General features: G+C 39.3%; 2 protein-coding genes across 2 annotated transcripts in view; one reads left to right on the top strand and one right to left on the bottom strand.

The window, feature by feature from the left end:
• Positions 1 to 11,050: 11,050 nt before the first annotated feature.
• mrpl19 (mitochondrial ribosomal protein L19) lies at positions 11,051 to 14,016 on the bottom strand. Its single transcript, XM_014991846.2, has 6 exons — positions 13,893 to 14,016; positions 13,602 to 13,716; positions 13,375 to 13,493; positions 12,728 to 12,862; positions 11,895 to 12,076; positions 11,051 to 11,566 (listed from the first exon to the last, which is right to left on the bottom strand). Exons 1-6 carry the CDS (start codon positions 13,969 to 13,971, stop codon positions 11,345 to 11,347), a joined length of 852 nt encoding a protein of 283 aa, XP_014847332.1. The 5' UTR covers positions 13,972 to 14,016; the 3' UTR covers positions 11,051 to 11,344.
• A 1,270-nt stretch (positions 14,017 to 15,286) lies between these two features.
• Positions 15,287 to 21,349, top strand: part of eva1aa (eva-1 homolog A, regulator of programmed cell death a) — a 70,078-nt gene continuing 64,015 nt past the window's right edge. The window contains exon 1 of the mRNA XM_014991842.2: positions 15,287 to 15,675. Within this exon, the coding sequence (XP_014847328.2) occupies positions 15,564 to 15,675 (112 nt within the window). The 5' untranslated portion in view covers positions 15,287 to 15,563. The remainder of the gene's footprint in view (positions 15,676 to 21,349) is intronic.

Here is a 21,349-nt window from a genome sequence, read left to right on the forward strand (position 1 = left end):
TCAAAATATATCAAGACACAACCCTACAGAGAATACCTTTTTATCATTTGAGAAAGCTAAACAGATAGCAAGGGTGAAATAGTGAAATGAATGATGGAGCAAGACAGACAGAGAGTTAGTAAGTAAAAAGAGAGAGAGAGAGAGAAAGAGAGAGAGAGAGAGATAAAAGGACAAAAAGGAGGCAGAGAGGGAGAGAAGAGAGATCAAGTGTCAAGTCCACTGTGGTCCATTTTGCCCGGAGACAGCTGCAGCCACAACTGACAAATCCAGAGGGGCCCCTTCCTCTATAGGCACCGGGAAAGCACCGGGAATTATCCAGAGTCTCAGCTCCCCTCTCCTTAGGGAAGTGCTCTCTCTGTCTTTCTTTAGTCAGCAGGGAAGACGAGGAGGAGAGGAGTGTCACATCCTGTCCCACATCCAGTGCCCCGGTGCCACCACCAAAGCTCCTGTTGTACTCTAACCCACCCCTTAGCACCATTACTATCCTGAAAGAGGATAGAGCTGGCAAACTTGGGGGGCAGACTCCTATCACACCTTTCCCCTTCTAGTTCCATATGTCTTTGTATAATGATTTGTATGTGTTTTAAAGGAATGTGGGGAAAAAGAGAGGTAGAGGGAAAGTGTGAACAGCTGTGACGAACTGTTATCCGGGGCATAGTATACCCACGCCATTAGGGCTCCATAACATCTGTACATAGCTGTGTTAAGTTGAATTTTTTAAACAAGCCAGTCACAGTTCAAAGAAGGCCACCGCTTGCTGGCAAATCCTGATACCCGCTGCGTCAGTAAAAGAAGCTGCATTTAGGGGAAATGAGAGCAGCTTACTGGTACAGAGAAGAAGAAAAAAACATGGGACAGGTTGCGGATATTAGCGCAAGAAAGGGGGGTACAAGGCAAAAATGTGTTGCTTGGAAAAAAGAGGGGGGGAGGGGATCAGTAGCTACAAGAGGGAGAAAGTTAGAAGAAGGTTTTGATGTTTGGGAAAGGAGTGCAGCAGGGGAGCACATCGTAATGTATCTATTGAAGTTCAGGCCTCTGTGTTTGATACAGTACATCTGCACCCCATTTCCCTCTTTTCCCCCAGCTGTACACTCTCACGTGTACAGGAACAATAAGACCCAGGACCATAAATTCCCTCACTCCCTCTCTCCCCTCGCATCCATCTCTCTTAGCATCCATGTTTTTTTCAGTATTTAGATCTTTTCCACAAGCTTTTCCCTTCTGTCTTTCACACCCCGAATAAGTCACTCCCCTTTTCTATCCTCTTCTGTTTTTGACATATTGCAACATTACTCAGACTGCTGACTTGGCTTTTGCTTCTTATTTCAGAGACTGTGCCATAAAAAGCTTGAATTAATTGATTTCCTCTTCGTAAGAGGGGTCATGTCTTCTGCTCTGGTTCCTGAAATCCTTTACTCCCCTCGTCTTCTCTTCCTTTGCCTCACACTCCTCCCGCTCCCCCATTACTCCCTAAGGACTATGAGTGCACCTCTTACCCTAATCCCTCCGCCTCCACCACCACTCTGGGATGCGAGAGAATGGAAGTATCAGTTGGCCCCCATCAGGTCCGCTGGGGTGTGGGTGCGCGGTAAATGAAATATGGTAGCTGTCGCATTAGGAAATCCATTGAAGTTAATGAGGGCCGGTGTTCTCTGCGGAACCACATCTGCTGCTGGTTAGGCGCCAACAGCCTCCTCTGCAGACACTACTATGGGGACTGGTCTGGGGCTCAAGAGGGCGTGGGGGGAGAGTGGGAGTAACATTGATGGGGAAACTGGACCTGGGGTATTGAGTGGTATTGGCCAGGAGTTGGCTAAGAGGAAACACTGAACGGTAATTTGTGATCATTGCTGGATGGGCATCGAGTAATGGATATCAAGATCGGTGTAGAAAAAACCGCAGAAATTAGCTTATTCATCCCCTCATGGTATGGCAACATATGATACAGACATAGAAATTGATATTCGTTATATATATTATGCTATATTCATATTGCAAAATATGATTATAGCTTTAATATTTCACAATATTAATAATGAATTAGTTTTCCTCCACACATTTCATTTTACCTGCTTTTTTTTGATTGATGTTCTCCTTGTTTGGCCTGTCAGTTGATTGCAATACCTTGTTAGGCTTAAGTTGTTCCATATTCATTCGATTTTTATCACAGATCAAACATTGCGCTGTGAGATTTTCAAATCTTGGGGTATTGCTTGATAACTCTACTCTGCTTTAAACTTCTCCACATCTTGATACCAAATCTGTTAGGGTCTATAGAAATACACTACATACTTTACTGATTTTATTTACAAAAAATTTGAATACTGTGTTGATATTTCATGCACAATTACACGGTACTCAATGTCGTTCTGTCATAAAAACAAAAGCAATTTTTGGTCGTTAAAGGAGAAAAAAGTTGACCTTGTGAGTGCTTTTGAAAGGTCCTTTTATTTATATGCTACTCTGTTGCAAAAATACGTCTAGAAATAACAGCAGAAAAACAATTAAACTGTCCTGTATTATAAGCTGGTAATGAGCTGTGAAGTAGATCTTTGTAATTTGATACTGTGGGCTATTGTAGGGTAATGGTGCATGGATTGAAGATGGCAGCTCCGATAGAGCAATCAAATTGTCTATGAGGCCTTACCATAAGTTTTAGGCTTTATTGTAGGCTCCCAATTTATAACAACTGACCTACATACCCCTGGGTGTGTGGGCTAGGGAGTGATAATGATAGCTAAATAATAAAGACAAGACAAGTAAACTCAGTGTGACAGGGTTAAGCATTACGTAGACAGTAGTCAGAGTTTTGTCAAATAGTGTCAGATGTGGCGAGGTCAGAAGTTTAATGATAGCGTCCAAGCGAGACACGGCGAATGGGTAGCATGTTGACACGCAGACAAACGGGCCAGAGCTGCCCTGAATGGCCCGTCACAGCTTTTTAAGACAAACTTTGAACGCTTTCAACTGATGGCTTTGGGCAGTTCAGATGAGGCCTTGGGCTTGTGTGGAATTTACTGGCTGCTGTAGAATTTGTTTTTATATCAAGACTGGGTCGCATTTGCTAATCAGTTCTTAAACTGCCTGAAGTACCAGATGGTGAAGAGTTTACTGCTTTGGAAAAGTTCAAAGAGTGTTTGGTAAGCTGTCAATCAGAGAGCTGTAAGCTGATGTTAGACTTTTTTTTTTGCTCAGCGCCCCAAAGATTTATTGGCATTCCTGGTAAACATGTGTAAAAAGCTTTAAATAAATACATCTTTCGGGGGGATTTTTTTTGCTGTAGCTTAACCTCCAACACAAAAGTAAACGCTGTAGTTTTTCAAACAGCACCTTTTGGAGATTTTTTCACTTCCTCTTATAACTAATAGTAAATTCTTGTGGCAGAATTAATTTGAGTTCTTTTCTAGACTTGTAATCAGGACATGTGTTTTGCCATTTTTCATGAATCAAATTGGTCTGGTCATTTACCGATAAGAACTGAGTTGAAAATATTTATTTTTAAAATGTTATTCAAAATAAATTTGTTTTAGTCAGAATGTATTCTATTAATCTTAAAAGCACAAAAAAGGGCTTCATAATTGGGATCTTGGTTTAAATGTCAGCTCATGAATAAAAGTGGAGGAGCGGTCTCTTAACCTCTGGTCAGATCACATAATAACCGTCCCATGGTTAGCGCTGAGCAGGAGGTCAGTTCATGCTCCAAGGTGTCAGACCATTTGTCAGCTACAGTCCAGTTCAGAGAGCACCTTTACGGAGTCATTTATCTTCACTGTGTATAGTAAGTAGGTAGTGTGTGTGTGTGTGTCTTTCAGGCCATTTGTCTGTTACTCACATCTTCATTGTTCTGTTTTTAGCAAGAGTCCTAAGTAGAATTTCTTTGTGTCCATTTCAGGTCATCAGGTGAATAAAGATGGTAACAAATGGGATATTTTCAGTCTATTCTAAGTTCAAACCAAACAAAAAATAGTTAAAACACAGTTTAACAATTTTGCCGCTAATCATTTCTTCATAAAGAGACTTAAGCAACCAGAATGAAACCTGCAGAATCAGACATTAGAGTGTGTCAGCGTGAGGTTATTCCTACACTTATGGCATAGGAGAAATATGTTTATATAAGCACATTGAAATATCCAGGTCAAAACAGGTGTAGTTACTGGAAAACGACACACATCAAAACAGGATCACACAAATGGGCAAATCAATAACTCAGATAAAAGATTTTGTCATTTACCTCTCACTTCTCAACTGCACTGATTTGCTCATTACAATAAGCCCTAAAAACATGAACTGAAGTCTGCCGCAGTCAAACGATGAAATGATTATACTGGAAAGACTATTGCATTGTAAATATTTCTACAGAGAAGAATTCAGAGTGTGTGAAAATCAAGTTGTTAAATATCTTCAACTGTTGGCTTACGTTTAAATAGACACAATGATTAACTTCCAAATACACTTTTGCAGCAAATACATTTACAGGGTTGAATTCTGAATGAATGTCAAAGATCTGTTACATGTTTATGTTGAGACATCACCTAAGGGGATCTACATCTGGAGTAAGATAACTCAGCAGCAGGGTTCTTGTTAACTCACAGGACCTCATATCAATTATTCAGTTGTTTGTCAACCTTTCTGGCCCCAGGCGTTCTAGATTAGAGTTCACTTGAGTTTCTTGTAAATTCTTTGGGTACTTCCTATAATCTAAAAGTAAACATTATAGTGAAGTTTTTTCTCTCAGGCAGAAGTTTTTTTTTCTTTTTAAATAAATGGAAATATTAAACGGCGTCTATATTTGAATTACATAATATAATACATGTGGTAAATAACTAGATGACCCACAGCAGTGGGGTTTGGCTTGGAATCAAATGATTGTGCGCCTCAGCTCCATCCTTGAATATCAACAGCAATTTAGGGTAAATTGCCTTTCAGCTGCTGTTTGATACGAGGGAATAAATGAACAGAGGCAGTTAGATTGAAGTTAGCGATACCCGGCCCCGTAAAGGCCTGCTTTGACTGCATACTTGGCATTAGATCAAGGTGAATCTGGTATGTGTAAGGGAATGAGCTCAGAAAGTGTGTGTGTGAGTGTGTGTGCATTTGGAGCCCTCATTAGTAAACTCCAGTCTGCATCCACAGACTAAATAGACCACTCCTCCTCTCCCCTTCACTCTCTGCCTCTCAACCAAATGAGGTTAATAAAACTCAAGAGTTTACTACCATCACTAACACCATCCCTCCTCCCATGCATTCTCCTTCATCTTTCTCTCTGTACCTCCACCTCTATGCACTCCTGAGCCAACAGCCCTCGATACCCCCTTCAATTCCAAAGCTTCCCTCCTTCTTTCATCTCAGCTGAAATGCCTTTTTCCTCCTTTCCTCACCTCTTTTTTATTGTCATTGTTGCAAGGCGAAAGCTCAGGGATTTCCTCCCTTTTTTTTTCCCAGGACAGAGGTGCAATTACAGCTCAGAAGAGAGGAAGGCCAGCTGTAGAGGGGCTTCTGAACGACAGCTGAGGGAAGACAAAGCTGAGGGCGCCCTTCAGAGGCAAGAAAGCCACACTGCTAATATGCCCACCACAGATGTTCACCATTGCATCAAAACAAAGTCATGCCTTTTAAACCAATGGTCTTCTGAAAGTACACAGTGGGGTCATTATGTCCAAACAGGAGTAGGGCATATTATGATTAAGAATGTACTGTGTTGTGACCTGGATCGCATGTCCTGACTCTTAAAGCGCAACTGAACTGGCTTTGGTAGCAGCAAGCACTGAGATGTGTTATGTGCTACTGTGTTATGAGAAGAATGCATCAAACAGCCTTGGGCGATGTCACCTTGGACGGCATATGTATACGGAGATCCTGAATGTCAAGAATGTGTATTAGGATGTGGAATAAATTCAGTATTCAGGCTGTGTCCTGTACTCTGGGTGGGATGACAGAAATATCGTCACTACAGTTTGCAAGTAAAGTAGCCGTGTCCTGTCAATGCGTCTTTATACTCATAATTCTAGCTAGATATTTTTGTCATTTTTCTGAACCAACATTGGCAAAGTTAATTTAAATGGTGTAGGTTACCAGTACAAACTTCTCTTTTTGGTATTATTGCACTGTTGGGACACACATTTGTGTGTATTTCAACCAGCTAGCTGTTCATTTCAGGTGCAGTTACAATATCTGGTGGTAGCTGTATGTCTACATCATGCTATCCACTTTGTATTACACCAGTGTTGCCGGCAGTGAAACAGACCCTGACCATGCTTGTAACTGGTACAGTATTATTCAATATGAAAGCCTTGATTCTGTGGAATAGGTGTGAGCAATTTCCTTACAGCCTGTTGTTGTCATCATGAAAAAAAAGTGATTTATTGCAATTTTTGAACAACTCCGATTGACATTCTTAAACTTCACAAACTGATAGCAAAACTGAGATTATTTTTGCAGCTTCAACTATTATTACCTTTTCTATTGCTTTTGTGAGAGCATTAATAAAAAAATAACTGTTCAGCATTGCTGAATTCAATAATTATCAAATTGATTGGGTGTAGAAACGTGAGACTTTCAGCTGCTTCCATTTACTGATGCTGTGTTTTACAATTAATGGCTCACTGCTATGATATATTCTGGAGAACAATTGTCTCTCACCTGTGCGTATCAAAGTAGCAACGCTGTTCAGAATCTAAAGCAGAAATTTTGTATTTATTTATTTGTAAAAGGTTGTGTAGCTGTGGTGAATTACAGCTATACTGTTAGCTGTAATAGGTGTTCAAAGCCATCATTGTTTGAAAGTTTTTGTCTTTATCTTGTTCTCTGTTTACAATAATAATAATAATAATAATAATAATAATAATAATAACAATAATAATACAACAATATTATTACCAAACTCAAAACTGCCAATATTTTTGATGTTAAACTGAAATAAAAGAAATGCTCAGGCTTTCATACTGTAACAGTGACACACATTTCCAAGCAGCATGTTGAGTTTTATTTGTAAAGCCTCTATTTAGTCTACTGAATATGTGGTGAATGACTTCATTGCTCTCTGTCATTGCTGTGATAAAATGTTTTTATTTTTCTCTCTTGTCCGTGGGTGGCTCTGACCCTGCTGTAATTTGTGTTGGAAGTAGAAATGCAGGGGAATTGCAATGCATGTGTATAAATTTTAGCATGTCGTATTGTGTTTTATTTATTCCCTTAACCTTGCTTCAGTGTTTTATGTAGGGCATGTTGATGGTCAAAGTAACAAATCTCCAGATTTTCCCAGAGAGGACATCGCTCCTCCTCCTAGAAGGCCTATTCTCCACACTACGCTAAGCCACCACAATTACAGCTTTCACAAAAAGGAGCTAAACCAGATGTGTTCCTTTTTCTATATAAAGGGACAAAAAAGTTATTGTTGTAAATCCATAACATTAAGCTAAGGAATAAATAAGGAAATTTGCATACTAAACAGGACAATCATATGCAATTCAAACAAGAGATATTGAAACTGTTTAAGCAGTATAATGGCTAAGGACATTTCAATTTCTATATATTTATAAAAAAACAAAATTATGTCAAATAACTGAGTGCAAAGGTTGTTAATTGTGTCTGATGTAAGAGGAGCTGTTTCTTGTTGCAAGTATTGTGAAAATCTAATGTATCTTTTTCTACAGGTCTTTTAAAAACTTTCAACTGAATTGTATTGCTGCCACTGCTAAACAATCTGTTTAACTATTTTTTTTATTGCAGAAGCAGAAGCTCTCACTAATAATGTTAGAAAATCCAAGCTTTGATTTAAATACATTTATTCAGACTTAATCAGTCACATCACAATTAGTGGCAACCCAAATGAAACCTATTAAAAAGTTGAAGTGCTTTTGTCATTTATGCTTATTGTTAGTTAATCAGGGTGTTTAAGAATTTAAGATGCAGAATTTCAAGAGTCAAAACTCGAACAGCTACATTCAGAAGAAGCAGGCTTCATGTATGGGGTACCCACTCTGGGTCCTTCCCAGTGATGATGAATGTTGTACTTTCAAAGAAATAATGGTATCACTGGAATTTGCTGGTAAATTTAGTCTTTAATAATTTGTCAAAAGTTAAAGGTGACCGGGCATGGACTGGTTAGGTATAATGAAGTTAAAAAAAGTTAACTTCTTGTGAGTGTGTTGGAGAGAATGTACTTGTTTCCAGCTGTGTGAACTATAAAGTAAGCCAGCTCCTCCCGCAGCTGAAAAAAAAAAAAAAAAAAAAAAAATCTGATTTTTATTGAAGAGAGAAAAGTAGCTTTTTGGACATATTTCTGATAGTGGTGCCACTTTTCTTAAGTTTTAAAACTACAGCTGAGAGAGGGAGCTTTTAGATAAAAGCTGGGTTATTCAATTTTAATGTTACAGTTCAAGGTTGACACACAGCGCGTCTAAGACAGTCTCATGCCTGCTTAGCACTACAAGTTGGTTCTCCTTTCAACTGCAAGAATTTCCTGGTTCCTCACTTAGGACCGCATCAGCGAAATAACTGCGGTGTGTGACTGCTCAGCTTCAGCAATCAGCTGCTTGCAATGTAATGTTTCCTAACAGCTGCTGCTCTGTCAGGTTGTCTGCGTGTCTCTAACAAAGGGAGAGTGATGGCAGCAGGAGCCCTAGCCAAGCTCGTGGGACAGTTGGACAGAGGAACAGACGGCAGTGTCGTTTCACTGGGAGCATATGGTGAAACTCAAGTGTGTAATCTGCCAAGGACCACGGGTGGCCCTGAGCTGCACGTACACACAAGTGCACTCGCACACACAACGACAGGGTGTAATTTACCTGTGAGTGAGGGGGGTTAGGGAGGGGGGTGTCTACGGGTGGCCCAGTATCCAGTTGCACTTGTCATACATGTAGACAGCTTGAACATAGTTCACACTAACACTGACAAGGACAGAGCGAGTGAAACTAATTTCCCCAGGCCGGGCAGGTAGAAGAGTAGGAAATCGCACGACGCTCCAAAGGACAAAGAAACAGAGGTAAAGACCAAACGTTCAGTCTGTGGGAGTTTCTTCACACACTGTATCACATCCTTTCCAATTCACCAAGCTGGCTCCTTTTCAAAGCCTGAGCTAACACCCCCCGAGAAAGAGAGAGACCGAAGAGAAAAGGTGAAGGCTTTGGAAGGGCAAGTGAAAAGGGAGGAAGACTGATTAGAAGAGTACATCCCTCCCAACATTCCTGTGTTGACCTTGAGAGTGGTGTGGCAATGGAGCTATCATCAGCCCACCATGCTTTACAGTGGGCCGCTATTGATGGGTGGGATTATTGTCACCACAAACCTGCATGCTCCACCCTGGTGCCACGGCAACCGTGAATGGAGCTATCCAGTTTCGCTCGGGAATTGACAGACAGGTTGCCCCAGACATCTACAGTTGGCAAAGTTTGAGATGTCTGGTTGTGGTGAAAGGTGATTTGATAGCCTGTCTGTAAGTTAACGAATGTGAGTGTGTGTGTGTATGTGCGTGTGTGTGTGTTTGATCTCGGTTCCCAGCCAAGGGGCTTTAACTTCACTCCAGGTGCAGAGGAGTCAACCGGAGGGCACGGGAGGCTCGTGCAGATGAGACGATGGGCCTAGATCACACACACACACACACACACACACACACACACACACACACACACACACACACACACACACACACACGCACACACACACACACACACAAGCACGCGCGTGGACACACAGAGTGGCAGGAAGTTTCCTTTGAGTAACCTTTTGGTTTAAACTGGTTTACCAGTCCAGTGGTGTTACTGTGGAATGCCTCTGAAGACTCTGTAATGTGCTTCAGGATAAACATTTCAGTTACTGCCTCCGCAAGAGAACATCAATCAGTACCAAACAGAAATACTGAGAGGGAGAAATGAGAAGGTGAAAGGGCCAGCTGGTTCAGTGGGTAAGGTAATGACAATGTGCAGGACAGCCACTTAAAAGCAGATGGAGTTGGCTTTCTTTGCTGCAGATTGATGATTGTGGGAGTAACTTAGCTGGACCCCTTGCATAACGAGACAACTTACTTAACAGGTAGAAAGATTCTTTAACAACCAAACTACTTACAAACATGCTCTGGGTTGCTGTTAAAGCAGCAAAACATAATCGCTCTCGGTTACTCCTCTGGATCTCGGCACAGCAGCTCTGTGTGGTCCATAATGAGCTCGGCAAACATCTGCTGCTCCTGTATTAGAGACCATTTTCTCCACGTCTCATCCTGTAATATGCAGAAATTAGAGTGCAGAGACTCATTCAGCCTGTTTATACACACACACACACATTCACAGGGAGCAGACATAACATAAGGAGTCCAAGTGTTTTTATACAGCTCGACTGACGCTCTAACATACCATCTTAACACCACAATTTTCCATCCACAGTAGTAAAACACTACCGGGTGTCTTTGGTTGCGCTCCTTGAATTTTTCTTTTTAAACGGCGAGTCTATTTTAAACGACGGGCAAACTGAAATAAATGCGTATCTTTCTTTCTTTTTTTTTTATTTTAGGAAAATGCCCCTTTTACCATTTATTCAAATAATACATAATTGTTTATTTTAGTTTGTAAGGTGTTTACCCTGTAAAAGCCAGTCAGACAGTTATGTAACCATTTACAGGAGCAATAATAAAAGTAGAACAGTGCCACCTTGTGACATTTTGGGAATTTGTGTTTCCCCATCTCCTTTTTCTGAAGTGGAAATGAATCTGTTGTCTCAACAAGCTCCAATAGAGGAAGGGAAGAGGAGATTTCAAATCAGTTATACAGGCACACTGCAATAAATAATAAGAAAAACATTTTTCAACATAGACATATTAGCCTAATTGAAAGTCTATATATGTGCTGAACAACTGAGTGTTTATATATATATATATATATATATATATATATATATATATATATATATATATATATATATATATATATATATATATATATATATATATAGCCGCCGCTTCAGACTCCTCTGTTCCAAACAGTTAAAAGTGAAAGTTTAATAGATGGGGGGAAAAAGCAATAACACGGGAAAAACTATATAAAGACAATTAACTCAAATCCAACATTTCAACAGTTTAATATTTTTAGGATGGTAACTTAATTTCTGTTTGGAAGGAGACAAGTTAGAGACCTGAAGGAACTCATACAGTAAAGTGAATACATACAAGACAATTTAATCCACTGACAAATATGAAATGTCCATGTTGCTTCCTTTTGTACTTATTACACAGTGACCTTTAAGCCAACTGTCACACACTGAATGAATAATTTCATTCAATCTATTTTCCAGTTATTCCCTGTCGCTGGAAATGTTTGCTCCCATGGTTGCACTGAGGGGTTAAACGGGACTCCGGTCACTTGCTCATCTCCTCCTGCACTTCTTTGAGGATCTGTTCCTCCAGTTCGGTGGTGTCGTACTCCCGCAGCATGTCATACTCCCTCCAAGGCTGCGCCCGTTTCTGGGCACCCGCCATCTGATTGGGCGTCATGCACAGATCGAAGCTGATGCCCTGGATGTTGAACTTGGGCCGTTCCCAGTGTTTGGACCATGGCTTTGGAAGCATTTTTACTTTGAGCTGGAGAACAGAAAGGGAGGGGGAAGAAAAAGGCTTAATTTTTTTCATTTTTTAACTGTTATTATTTATTTTTATTCTTTCTCAACTGTTTTGTTTTACCGCAGGTGATGTACAAGAAATTTGACGCCAAAAAACCTACACAAAGTAGCTCTCTGTGAACTTTACTAATTTATTACAAGAGTTCCGAAGAGCCAAATAACTTAATGAAGGTACATTTGCATTACTTAAACAAAAACACAAAGACATTTATTAGTATAAACAATTATACACAGCACGTTTAAGCTAAAGCAGAAATGATTCGACAGACCAACCTAAACAACCCACTCACCGAGTTAACAGGCACCTCTCCAGTAGGGGAGAAGGGCACAGGCTTCATTTCTGGGTCCACTGTGCTGTACTCAGGCAGAGCGTCTCTAAGGTACATAAGGTTATCGTCCAGTCTTTTCTCCAGCTTCAGGACTTCAATTTTCTGGATCCTAGGATTGTACATCTCGTAGCAGATCTCGACACCTTTGGAAACACACATTTTTTTGTCTGATGCTCAGCAGCCTCCTTCCTTGTACCAGTAAGTAGCGACCAATTAATCGGCAAGACAATAAAACTGGCACATTTTCCCCATCATTTCAAACTCAGCAGGAAAATCTTCTGGTCATTTCAGAAGGCCACTAAACAATTAAAGAATACAAATATCTGCACACTGATCTGTGATGCCGACAAACTACTGAAAGATTAGCAGGTTATTTGGGAGGCATGTCAGGAAAATGCTTTCCCCCCCTCTCCCCCTACAATCACAAAATGCAACTATATGGAGTTTGCTAGACTCTCCTGTGACTTTAGCTAGAACAGTTGGATGATTCTGGCATGAGGAGGATAAATATGTGGAAAAGCAAATTGTGCCTGTGAATGTTGGTGAATCTGCCGTGCAGTGGGTGCGTTGAGCTAAAGTATAGGTTTACATTAAAAGAAATTCAAAAAAAACATTATGCTAGTTTCGGTGGATGACCGAACACAGTCATCTATAACTCTTCCCACATTTGAATAGAATCTGTTTCAAACTACATCAAGGGTTTAAAGCTTTTAAAAATCCTTGCAGGGTTGGAGTGAATCTTAGATAACATCTTAAGCCAAACATGCTTCTTTATGCAGCATAACTAATCTTACCTTGATTATTAATGATGTTCCTTAAGACAAAAGTGGCGCCCAGGCCGTTTCCACCCCTCTGGATGCAGATACCAACAAAGCGGTTTGTTTTCCCACTAGCATTAGGATCAGCCATGGTCACTGCAAGAATGCTGCCTGAAAGACATGAAAATAATACTAACTTAACAAAGCTAATTAAATCATACATTTTTGCAATAATACTAATACCAACAACCAAGTGAGGACACATATCCGCTCACTTTTGCTAATATTTATTGTGATTGATTCTTTATTTTTAGAATCAATACTTGTTCCCAATCACTTTTTTTTTTAATAAAAAAAAAGCTGAGATGAAATGGGGAAAAAAAGTTTTGTGTGTCTCAGCCAATTTCCAAGTCCCTCCGTTTTAATCACTTATAGCTGCAAACCTGAAATTCAGCACTAGAAAAAACAGCTTTGCTCTTTTTTATTATTATTATTATTATTATTATTTATTTATTTATTTTTGGTAATACAATTACGTGTAAATGCAGAGAAAATAATCAACCAAGTAACAAGAAATACTTGGTTGATTATAACAAGTATTTCTGGAGTAGTGTCAGCAGTGATGTCCAGGTGAAACAACGTCAAATGTAATCCCAATCCACTTAAAACATTTAGTCCCTTACCAACATAGAATTCGGGAATGTTGAGCATTTTCCTCCTGCGAATCATGTCTTTCCTTTCCAAGAAAAACTTGAAAGGAACCGTCCTCTGCCTGGGAGGGACGAACTCTGGGCTCAGAAACCTGACAGAAAATAAAACAAGCTGAACCAACGCAGTAGCAAATGATAAGGTCACATCTTAAGCTTTAACCAACGAGATTTTGTTGTTTACAATGTAAAAATAATCTTACTTTCTCAGAGAAGTCACCGTTTGTGTTTTATCTACTATGACAGGCTTGGAAGGAGGGACAAACTTAGGTGGTTCGCTGTCTGCCGCAGGGCGACACATGGATGTAGAAAACAACCCTGAAAATAAAAAGGAAACAAGATCTCAAGATGAATTTCATTCTACGGCTAGCGAAGCTAACCGCGCTAACTTTAGCGACATCGGAACAAAATACAACTAAGAGACTATTTATTCCAAGAGTAAGAGCGAGTTATATAACATTGCAGACAATGTCAAGCTTCTTTAAGACACTTACGTTCATTCTGATGCTGCAATTTTCGACAAAAACGCAGCGTCGTAGCAAATTTACCAAGTCCTGTAGTGCAAACCGCCATGTCTGACCTTCTGTTGTCACATTGTACGGAAGCCGTGAAGGCCAAACGTTCTAAACGCGATTTGGGGTGTAGTTCCGCAGTTTACTTCGCAAGATGGGGCAATTGTTCTATCATAAATCGGCTGCTCTCTTTTAAAGCTTTCAAAAGGGAAAGTTGAGCAAAACGTGTTTTTCAATTGAAACTGAAACGTAAAAATTACGTAAAAGTTGATATTATTATGCCTTAGATGACAATCTTAAATAATCAGTTATAGGAGCTGGAAAAAAATAATAAATACACAACAAAATCGTCAAATACAAGCTAAGTAATAAGCCAAATTTAATACCAAAATGCCATTATTGTGGAGTAAGTTCTGGCATCAGTTCTTATCTTTAAGAAAGATTCTTAAATCTTTAAGAAAGATTCTTACACATAATGACTATAAAAAAGTATGTTCATTGGTATTCAGTCTATGTAAGTCTGCACTTAATACAACCACCTTTTATTGCAGGTATATCTGCAAGTCTTAGGGAATATGTGTTTTAGCCCTTCTTTGCAAACATGTTGAGGTATAGTCATATTTGACTGAGAGTATCTGTGAGCAGCAGATTTTTGGTCTTGACAAAAACTCAATTTAGTGCGCTTTGAACTGAACCATTGTTTTGCTTCAGAGTGGATCTTCACTCCACCTTCAAGTTTTTGAAGTCTCTAACATTGTTATTTTATTTTACTTGTTTTTTCCTGAAATGCCTAATTTTAACTCCATTCCTATTCCCACCAATTCCCTGTTATAGGAATACATCCTCTCAATATGATGCCACCACCTGATACGGTTAGGGACAGGGTACCCTACTCTGTTTTGAACTTCTCTCCAGCCTCATCCTTAAGTATATATTTAAAAAAAAAAAAAACCTATCTGCTCTTTCTAAGAAGTTAACAGAACAATTGTTAACTACTTAGGTGACTTCTCAACGAATGCATAGTTGCATGGGGATGAATATTTAAAAAAAACTATACATTTCATTTATTTCGTAAAATGCTGAAACCAATGTTTTTTTTTCTTATACCTTCCTTTAGTTTGCAGAACTTTAAGTTCTACCACATACATTCCAAAATAACAAATGAAAAAATAAAAGAAATACACAGCGTTGTTGTAATTTGACAAAACATGGAAAAAGAAAAATATGAAAATATTTTGCAAGACATTGTCAGTGAAGACAAAGCTTATGCAAAAAGCTTGCAGCATTTTCGAAGTGCAGTTTAATTCTGAATCGTGCAGCATAAATTGTAATTTCGAAACGGTGGTTTTGCCCTATGTGTTTCCCTCGGATCTTTGAGGGCATGCAGGGTGGCGCAGTTCCAGCAGGTGGAATGCCTCCTCCTTCCAAGCGCGGTTGGAAATAACACTCGGTGCACACACGGACTCCAAACCCAACCCTCGTCGATGCAAGAAGCATAGTGGTGGAGGGAGGATGATGGAAGTCTAGAAACATGGAATCGCACATCTCTTGAAACTGGAACTCGTTGCTGCTGGATTATTATTACTATTATTTTTTTTATTATTATTCAGTGATTCGGGGGGCGGGGGTGGAATTACAAACTTCGAGGTTTCAATGATGTTATTCTCAGACTGGACTATCTCAGCCGTCAATTTTGCGCTCCTGTTGGGAATAACGTGTCTGACCGTCATCTGCGATCTCACCAAGGGCTCTCCGGACTTTTCAGGTAATCATTTTGATTAAAAGTTTGAATCTTAAATAAAAATAAATAAATAAAAACAAACAAACGCGCTATTTATATACATATGTATGTGTATATAAAAAAACTGTTCTGCGTATTGGTTCTCCGCGTTTTACCTTGCATTTTCAGTTAGAACTTACACTATTACAAATAAATAATTGAATCTAACACAAAGCGCTTCTTAGGAAGCGCGTCTTTCAAAACAACGTTGAGGTGTAATTTCACTCCAGCGTCGCATCACGACTCGCGTCTCTGGCGTGCTACAGCATGCGCTCTCAGATGTTTGTCTCGTAAACCTTCTGAGATATACAACTCGAACACACGGAAAGGGAATAAAGAGCCAGAGTGCGCTGAACCTTTGGCCTGCTTTAGATCACTTTCTGTTGAACGATTCTACATGAACAAGTTCTTCAAAAAAACCGGGCATAAAGGGACTGTGAAGTAGTTTTACGCATGTTATTGGTGATGATTTGAATAATGTGGCTATGTTAGATACTATTTACTGCAGATACATTGGGGGGAAGCAGGATTGACACACTGCTTCATGTTTTCTTGTACCACCTTGAAAGCTAATACATTGCAGTGCCTTGGACGTGCCTGTTACTTTGGTTAGGTAACAAGCTGGGATTTTTCATCTGCTAAGGCAAATCCTTCATATTACTTAACAACAGTTAACTATTTACCCCCATGGAGATTTTCACTGTTTTTGCTTTGCTTGTCCTTCTTACATGATTCAGATCATCCAACTTTAGCTGTCAGAGAAAAAAGATAACATGAGGAAATACAAAGTGCAATTTGTAAATGATTATTTTTATTTATTAAAAAGCTATTCAAACCAACTTAGGACTGCGTGGAAATAATATTTAACCCCCTAGTTCATACGTGGTTGAGACCCGTTGGTAGCAAGGACTGCCATTAAGTGTTTTCAGTAAATGGATATAAGAATTTGACATTACTATAAAGGAAATTTTGTCTCTTTTTGCAGAGCTGTTTTAATTCAGACACAGTTGGGGGAGTTTTTAAGCGTGGATAGTGCTTTTAAGGCGATGCCACAACATGTTGATCTAATTTAAGGCAGGATTTTAACTAATCTATTTCAAATCCTTCGCATTTTTACATTTGGATCATTGTCCTGTCCTACATCCCAAGTACAGTTGAGACACTAAGTTTGCAGAGTTGTATGTTCAGGTAAGGAGAACACAACTTCTTTAAGGTTTTCTGGTAGAAATCAGAATTCATGGTCCCCTTCAGTTATGGTAAATTGTCCTGCACCAAACTAGAGCATCAGGGTAAAACCATAACAATGCCATCACCAAAAACCAACATGGTGACGATTTTTGGGACTGTGTTATCAGTCTTGGAGATTATCAAGATTTGAGACAATATTTTACTCTTTTTGCCTTGGAATTCTTCCATGGATCCCATTTTTGTTCAGTATTTTTGTCATTGTTGAATAATGGACACCGAGGCAAGTGAGTCCTTCAGTGGTTTCATTGTTCCAGCTTCTTTTTCTTGGATGAGTTGTTGATGCTCTCGTAGAGCAGTTTTGGATGTGGATAATCACAGTTATTTGTTGTAACATGGCCAGTAATTACTTTTTCTGGATGTGTCAGGGTGATGTAGACAGATTTATTTCCATTAATAAATGAAGTTGTGATTTGAAAACTGCCTCTTGAATTGAGTGAATCAAATTTGTTGAATGGCCTGAAGCGTCAAAAAAAAAACAACAACCCACAAACAAAAGGAAGGGAACCCAAAGAAAGTCAGAACACTTTTATTTACGGTGCTGTAAAACAGGAAGGAGGCTTTGTCACAGTGTTAATTAGCCTCTACTGGGTCTAATGGTTGGAAACAGCAGAGTGACAACATAGTGAGAGTTGCTAAACAACAGATGTGTGAAATATACCCATGCGTACCGTTCTTGATACTGTCTAATGAGCTGCTAAAGATCTCGGTCTAGGGATGGCTGGTAAAGCTGTAATTACCACACGTATGAGTGGGTGTTTTTTTCTTTTGTTTGTTTGTCACAAATAGTACTGCTGAGTGGACTATAAGGTGGTTAACTCAGCAAAAGGCTAAAAGATTTTAGATTTCGTCTGATTGGTCCAAGCTAACACGTGATGGTGCAAATTTTCGGTGTTGCAGGAATTCGATGATGCTCTTTCAGAACACTTTACTCCTGTGAGAAACATATTCCAAATGCCTCAGATGAACTGGAGCCGTTTATAATACCAAGTTACTATTCTGTGTCCTACGTGGTGGAAGATTGTACAGAGGTGCTGTTCAAACATTCAAAGATAAGTGAAACGAGGAAGAACCTGCCAGACAATGCCTCAGGGACAAAGAAGTCACATTCTTGACCAGCCAAAACTCCATGGAAACAGGAATAAGTTGTTTGGTTGACAGGTGTTGTTAACTCACTGGCTGACAGAAAGCGTTTTGTGTAACCCTCTTTGGTGTCAGAAAACACTTTAAGCCTTCTTCTTTGTATCGAACTAAGGTGGCAAGACAAGGTTGAAGTCAACCCACCATTGTTGTACCACTCATCTCACGCTGAACATTTATGTGATAAAATGTTCTGAGTCAGAACAGCCGACTTGACTATGAAAGTGGTCAGGAATCACAGGGATTCAGTGTGTTTAACCTTTCAGATTAAGACACTCATTTTCTCCGTAGCACTCTATCTCAACCTCGACAAGTTCCGCTACATGCCTCCTTTGGTTCTGCAATGCTGGCTTCATTTTGTGAATGCCTCTTCATTCATCACCAACGGGCCTGACAGGTGATGAATGAACAGCAGAGGCAGTTTTCATATAGGGGGGGTTGTTTATGAAGCCTTATGCCAGTCTGTGACTCCAGATTAAGTCTCAGTAGAGGCAAACTCTGCATATTTTTTTTTGTTTGGCTGGTCTACGTACCAGCCAAACAACTAGCTGGTACGTAGACAACATCAAATGCTTGTCTATATTTGTCGGTTTATCACGCAGCGCGCTTCAGAGACTTTTCTCTTCTTCAATTACCATCCTGCTGGGGGGTCTGTGGTGGGAAGACGGAACTTGGTCCTTTGTCACTTCAGTCACATCTACAGTATATACAACTCAAATAACCTCTGAGCTGAGGAGAAACAACCAGTGGGAATTAGTTGCAATTTTTCAAGCAGCAGAGGTTTATATTCTGCAACATATCGTTTGAAGTTGTCTGTGTGTGTGCTCGCATGTTGTATCAATGCTGCACTTTAATACATCATCAGCATCTTTTAGCTCACTGCTTGAAAACTATAGTTTGTTGGTGGGTAATTTGCCCCTGCTTCTGCCCCGTCATCTTCGTCTATTACAGTATACAGCTGCCTACAGAGATAATTAGAGGTGCAGAGTGAGCTGTGCAGCACTTAAGAGTCTTTAGGCTTACAGTGGCAGCAGTTAATTAATACTCATCTGTGTGTCTTATTGATGCTTTGTTAATTAATTTATAGATGATTCATTTTGATTACTACACTCCTAATGACCTCCTATTACCAAACGACAAACAGTCGTCTTACGACTGACATAAATGTTTTAAATATCTTTCAGTACGAGGATCACGCGATGTGTTTATTTATTTATTTATTTTTCCTATCTGGATGCCAACATGAACTCAAGCACAGCAGATTATCAACATGTGGAACGAAAAGCGATGAAATGACCTCAGAAAGGCCTAACCATAACAAGAACAGACTTCTTAAGTGTGCGGTTTTTTTTTTTTTTTTTTTTTATTAGATTGAATCATTCTTAGTCCAAGCAAACAAAACTCTGCCACATGTGTTAAAAACCTTTCATTGTTGTCCGGTCTCACCAGGAAAACCACGTTGTCGCCGAAGGGTTACTGTGAGGCCACTTTCGTTCTGTTTTCACCGTCATAAAACCCCGTGGACAAACCCCTCTCTAATCCCAGTCAATAGGATGAGAGGCTGTCGAGGGGCCGTGGGGTCAACTGAGGTCAACCCATAGTAACTGTGAGAGTGTGTGTGGTTAGAGGGGAGTTGCCATCCATCTTGCTTTTTGTTCCCTGCTGACGGCCCTTCTCTCGTGTTCTTTCCCGGATTGCAGAGGTTGAGGGAAAGTCAAGACAATAGCAGTCATTAATTTATGTCAGTTTTGAGTTTATTTCAGTCATAACAATCTTTTAACTAGCAGAAGAAAATGGATTTCATGTTTTGTAACTCGGACTCCTTTTAATAAATCATATTTAAGATTTTTTTTTTTCTACCCTTTTGTCTCTTTTATATTTTGCCATTTTCAGGCATGATGGGGAGGAGCCTAAACAAAATATTTTTAGTGACGGGACAAAGTAAACATATAGAAAGATTTAGTAAAAGCAGCAGCCATAGCTGTGTATTGTAAAGTGCAAACATGTAATTGCTGTAAATTGAGCCCCGGTATCATCACATGGAGTTTTTCCATGGCATCGTACTTGACTGTGCTTGACTTTTCTCCACTCACTGCAAATAGTTTCCTCTCAACAAAAAGGCTTCAGCTGCTTATCATCCTGGCACAATGTCAAGTTTCAGTGATATAGATGGAGGCTAGCGGGGGAACTGAACAGAAAATAAATGTAAGCTAGATGGATTCCAATGGGGCATTATTTATAGAAGAAAACAAAATCTGCATATTAGGCCATTTCCCGTGACTTTCTCCACAGATGATTTGCTTTTTGTTAGAAAGAGTGTTAGAGAGACAAAAAGTGATAGGCATTTAGAAAAAAGTGTGTAAATACTAACAATACTGTCACCAACATGAAAAATTATTAAAGCATTTTATCATCTTGTGTTAAACAGAAATGAAAAATGAGTGTACTTAGGGCAATTTTTTTTTTTTTTACTTTTTCTTTGGTTTGAGAATAAGCTTTTATAGTTTTTACATCACCTGGCACTTAATTTAAGTCACTTCTTATGATTGAGACAATTTATAAAGTTATTAAAACTTCTGTTTTTTTTTTTTTTCTATCAGCTACTTGTCCTTTCTTAAACTTACAGCTATGTAAAATTAATGTCATGCTTGCTATTGTGCTGTGTATTTTGGGATATCTAAAAGTTTCTATTACAATGGTCTAAAGAACAAAACAAACAATATCTAATATCGCCTGTGCTTTGGAATGAAGAGAGTAAAATTTACACCCCGCTAGTGATTGGATTTGTGTCTTGTTTTTTTCTCTCATATATAATTACAAACTGCTCTATACTCAGTCTGTGAATACTGTGGGCAAAAAATAAATAAATAAATAAAAATAAATAAATAAAAATTAGCTGACTTATGGAGCTAGTAGTAGATTAGTAGTAGATTATCCTTTATTTCCTTTTTTCCAGATGATTTTGGTTCATTTTAGCCAATACACTTTTTTTTTTTAACCAAGCTATCAGTTTGTTAATATTTGGGATTTTAGGCTTTTGAAGCCGCATGTAATTGTGACTGAGCAAAATTCATCCAGCTTCATAGATCGACCAAATGTTTTTCTATGCCAAGATATATAAAAGTGAAGCCAAGACACACACAAAGCCTAGAATTTCTCCTCCTCGGTTACTGCACAAGCAAGTCCTGGATTAGGCTTCTCACATACAAGCCCCTCCACATATGGCTGAGCACCACTCATTCCCCTCAAGCCTTTATCCGCTTTACTTTTTTTT

The sequence above is a fragment of the Poecilia mexicana genome, unplaced genomic scaffold (assembly GCF_051168715.1).
Source record: "Poecilia mexicana isolate PSO_F unplaced genomic scaffold, ASM5116871v1 scaffold_21, whole genome shotgun sequence".
Taxonomy (NCBI): Eukaryota; Metazoa; Chordata; class Actinopteri; order Cyprinodontiformes; family Poeciliidae; genus Poecilia; species Poecilia mexicana.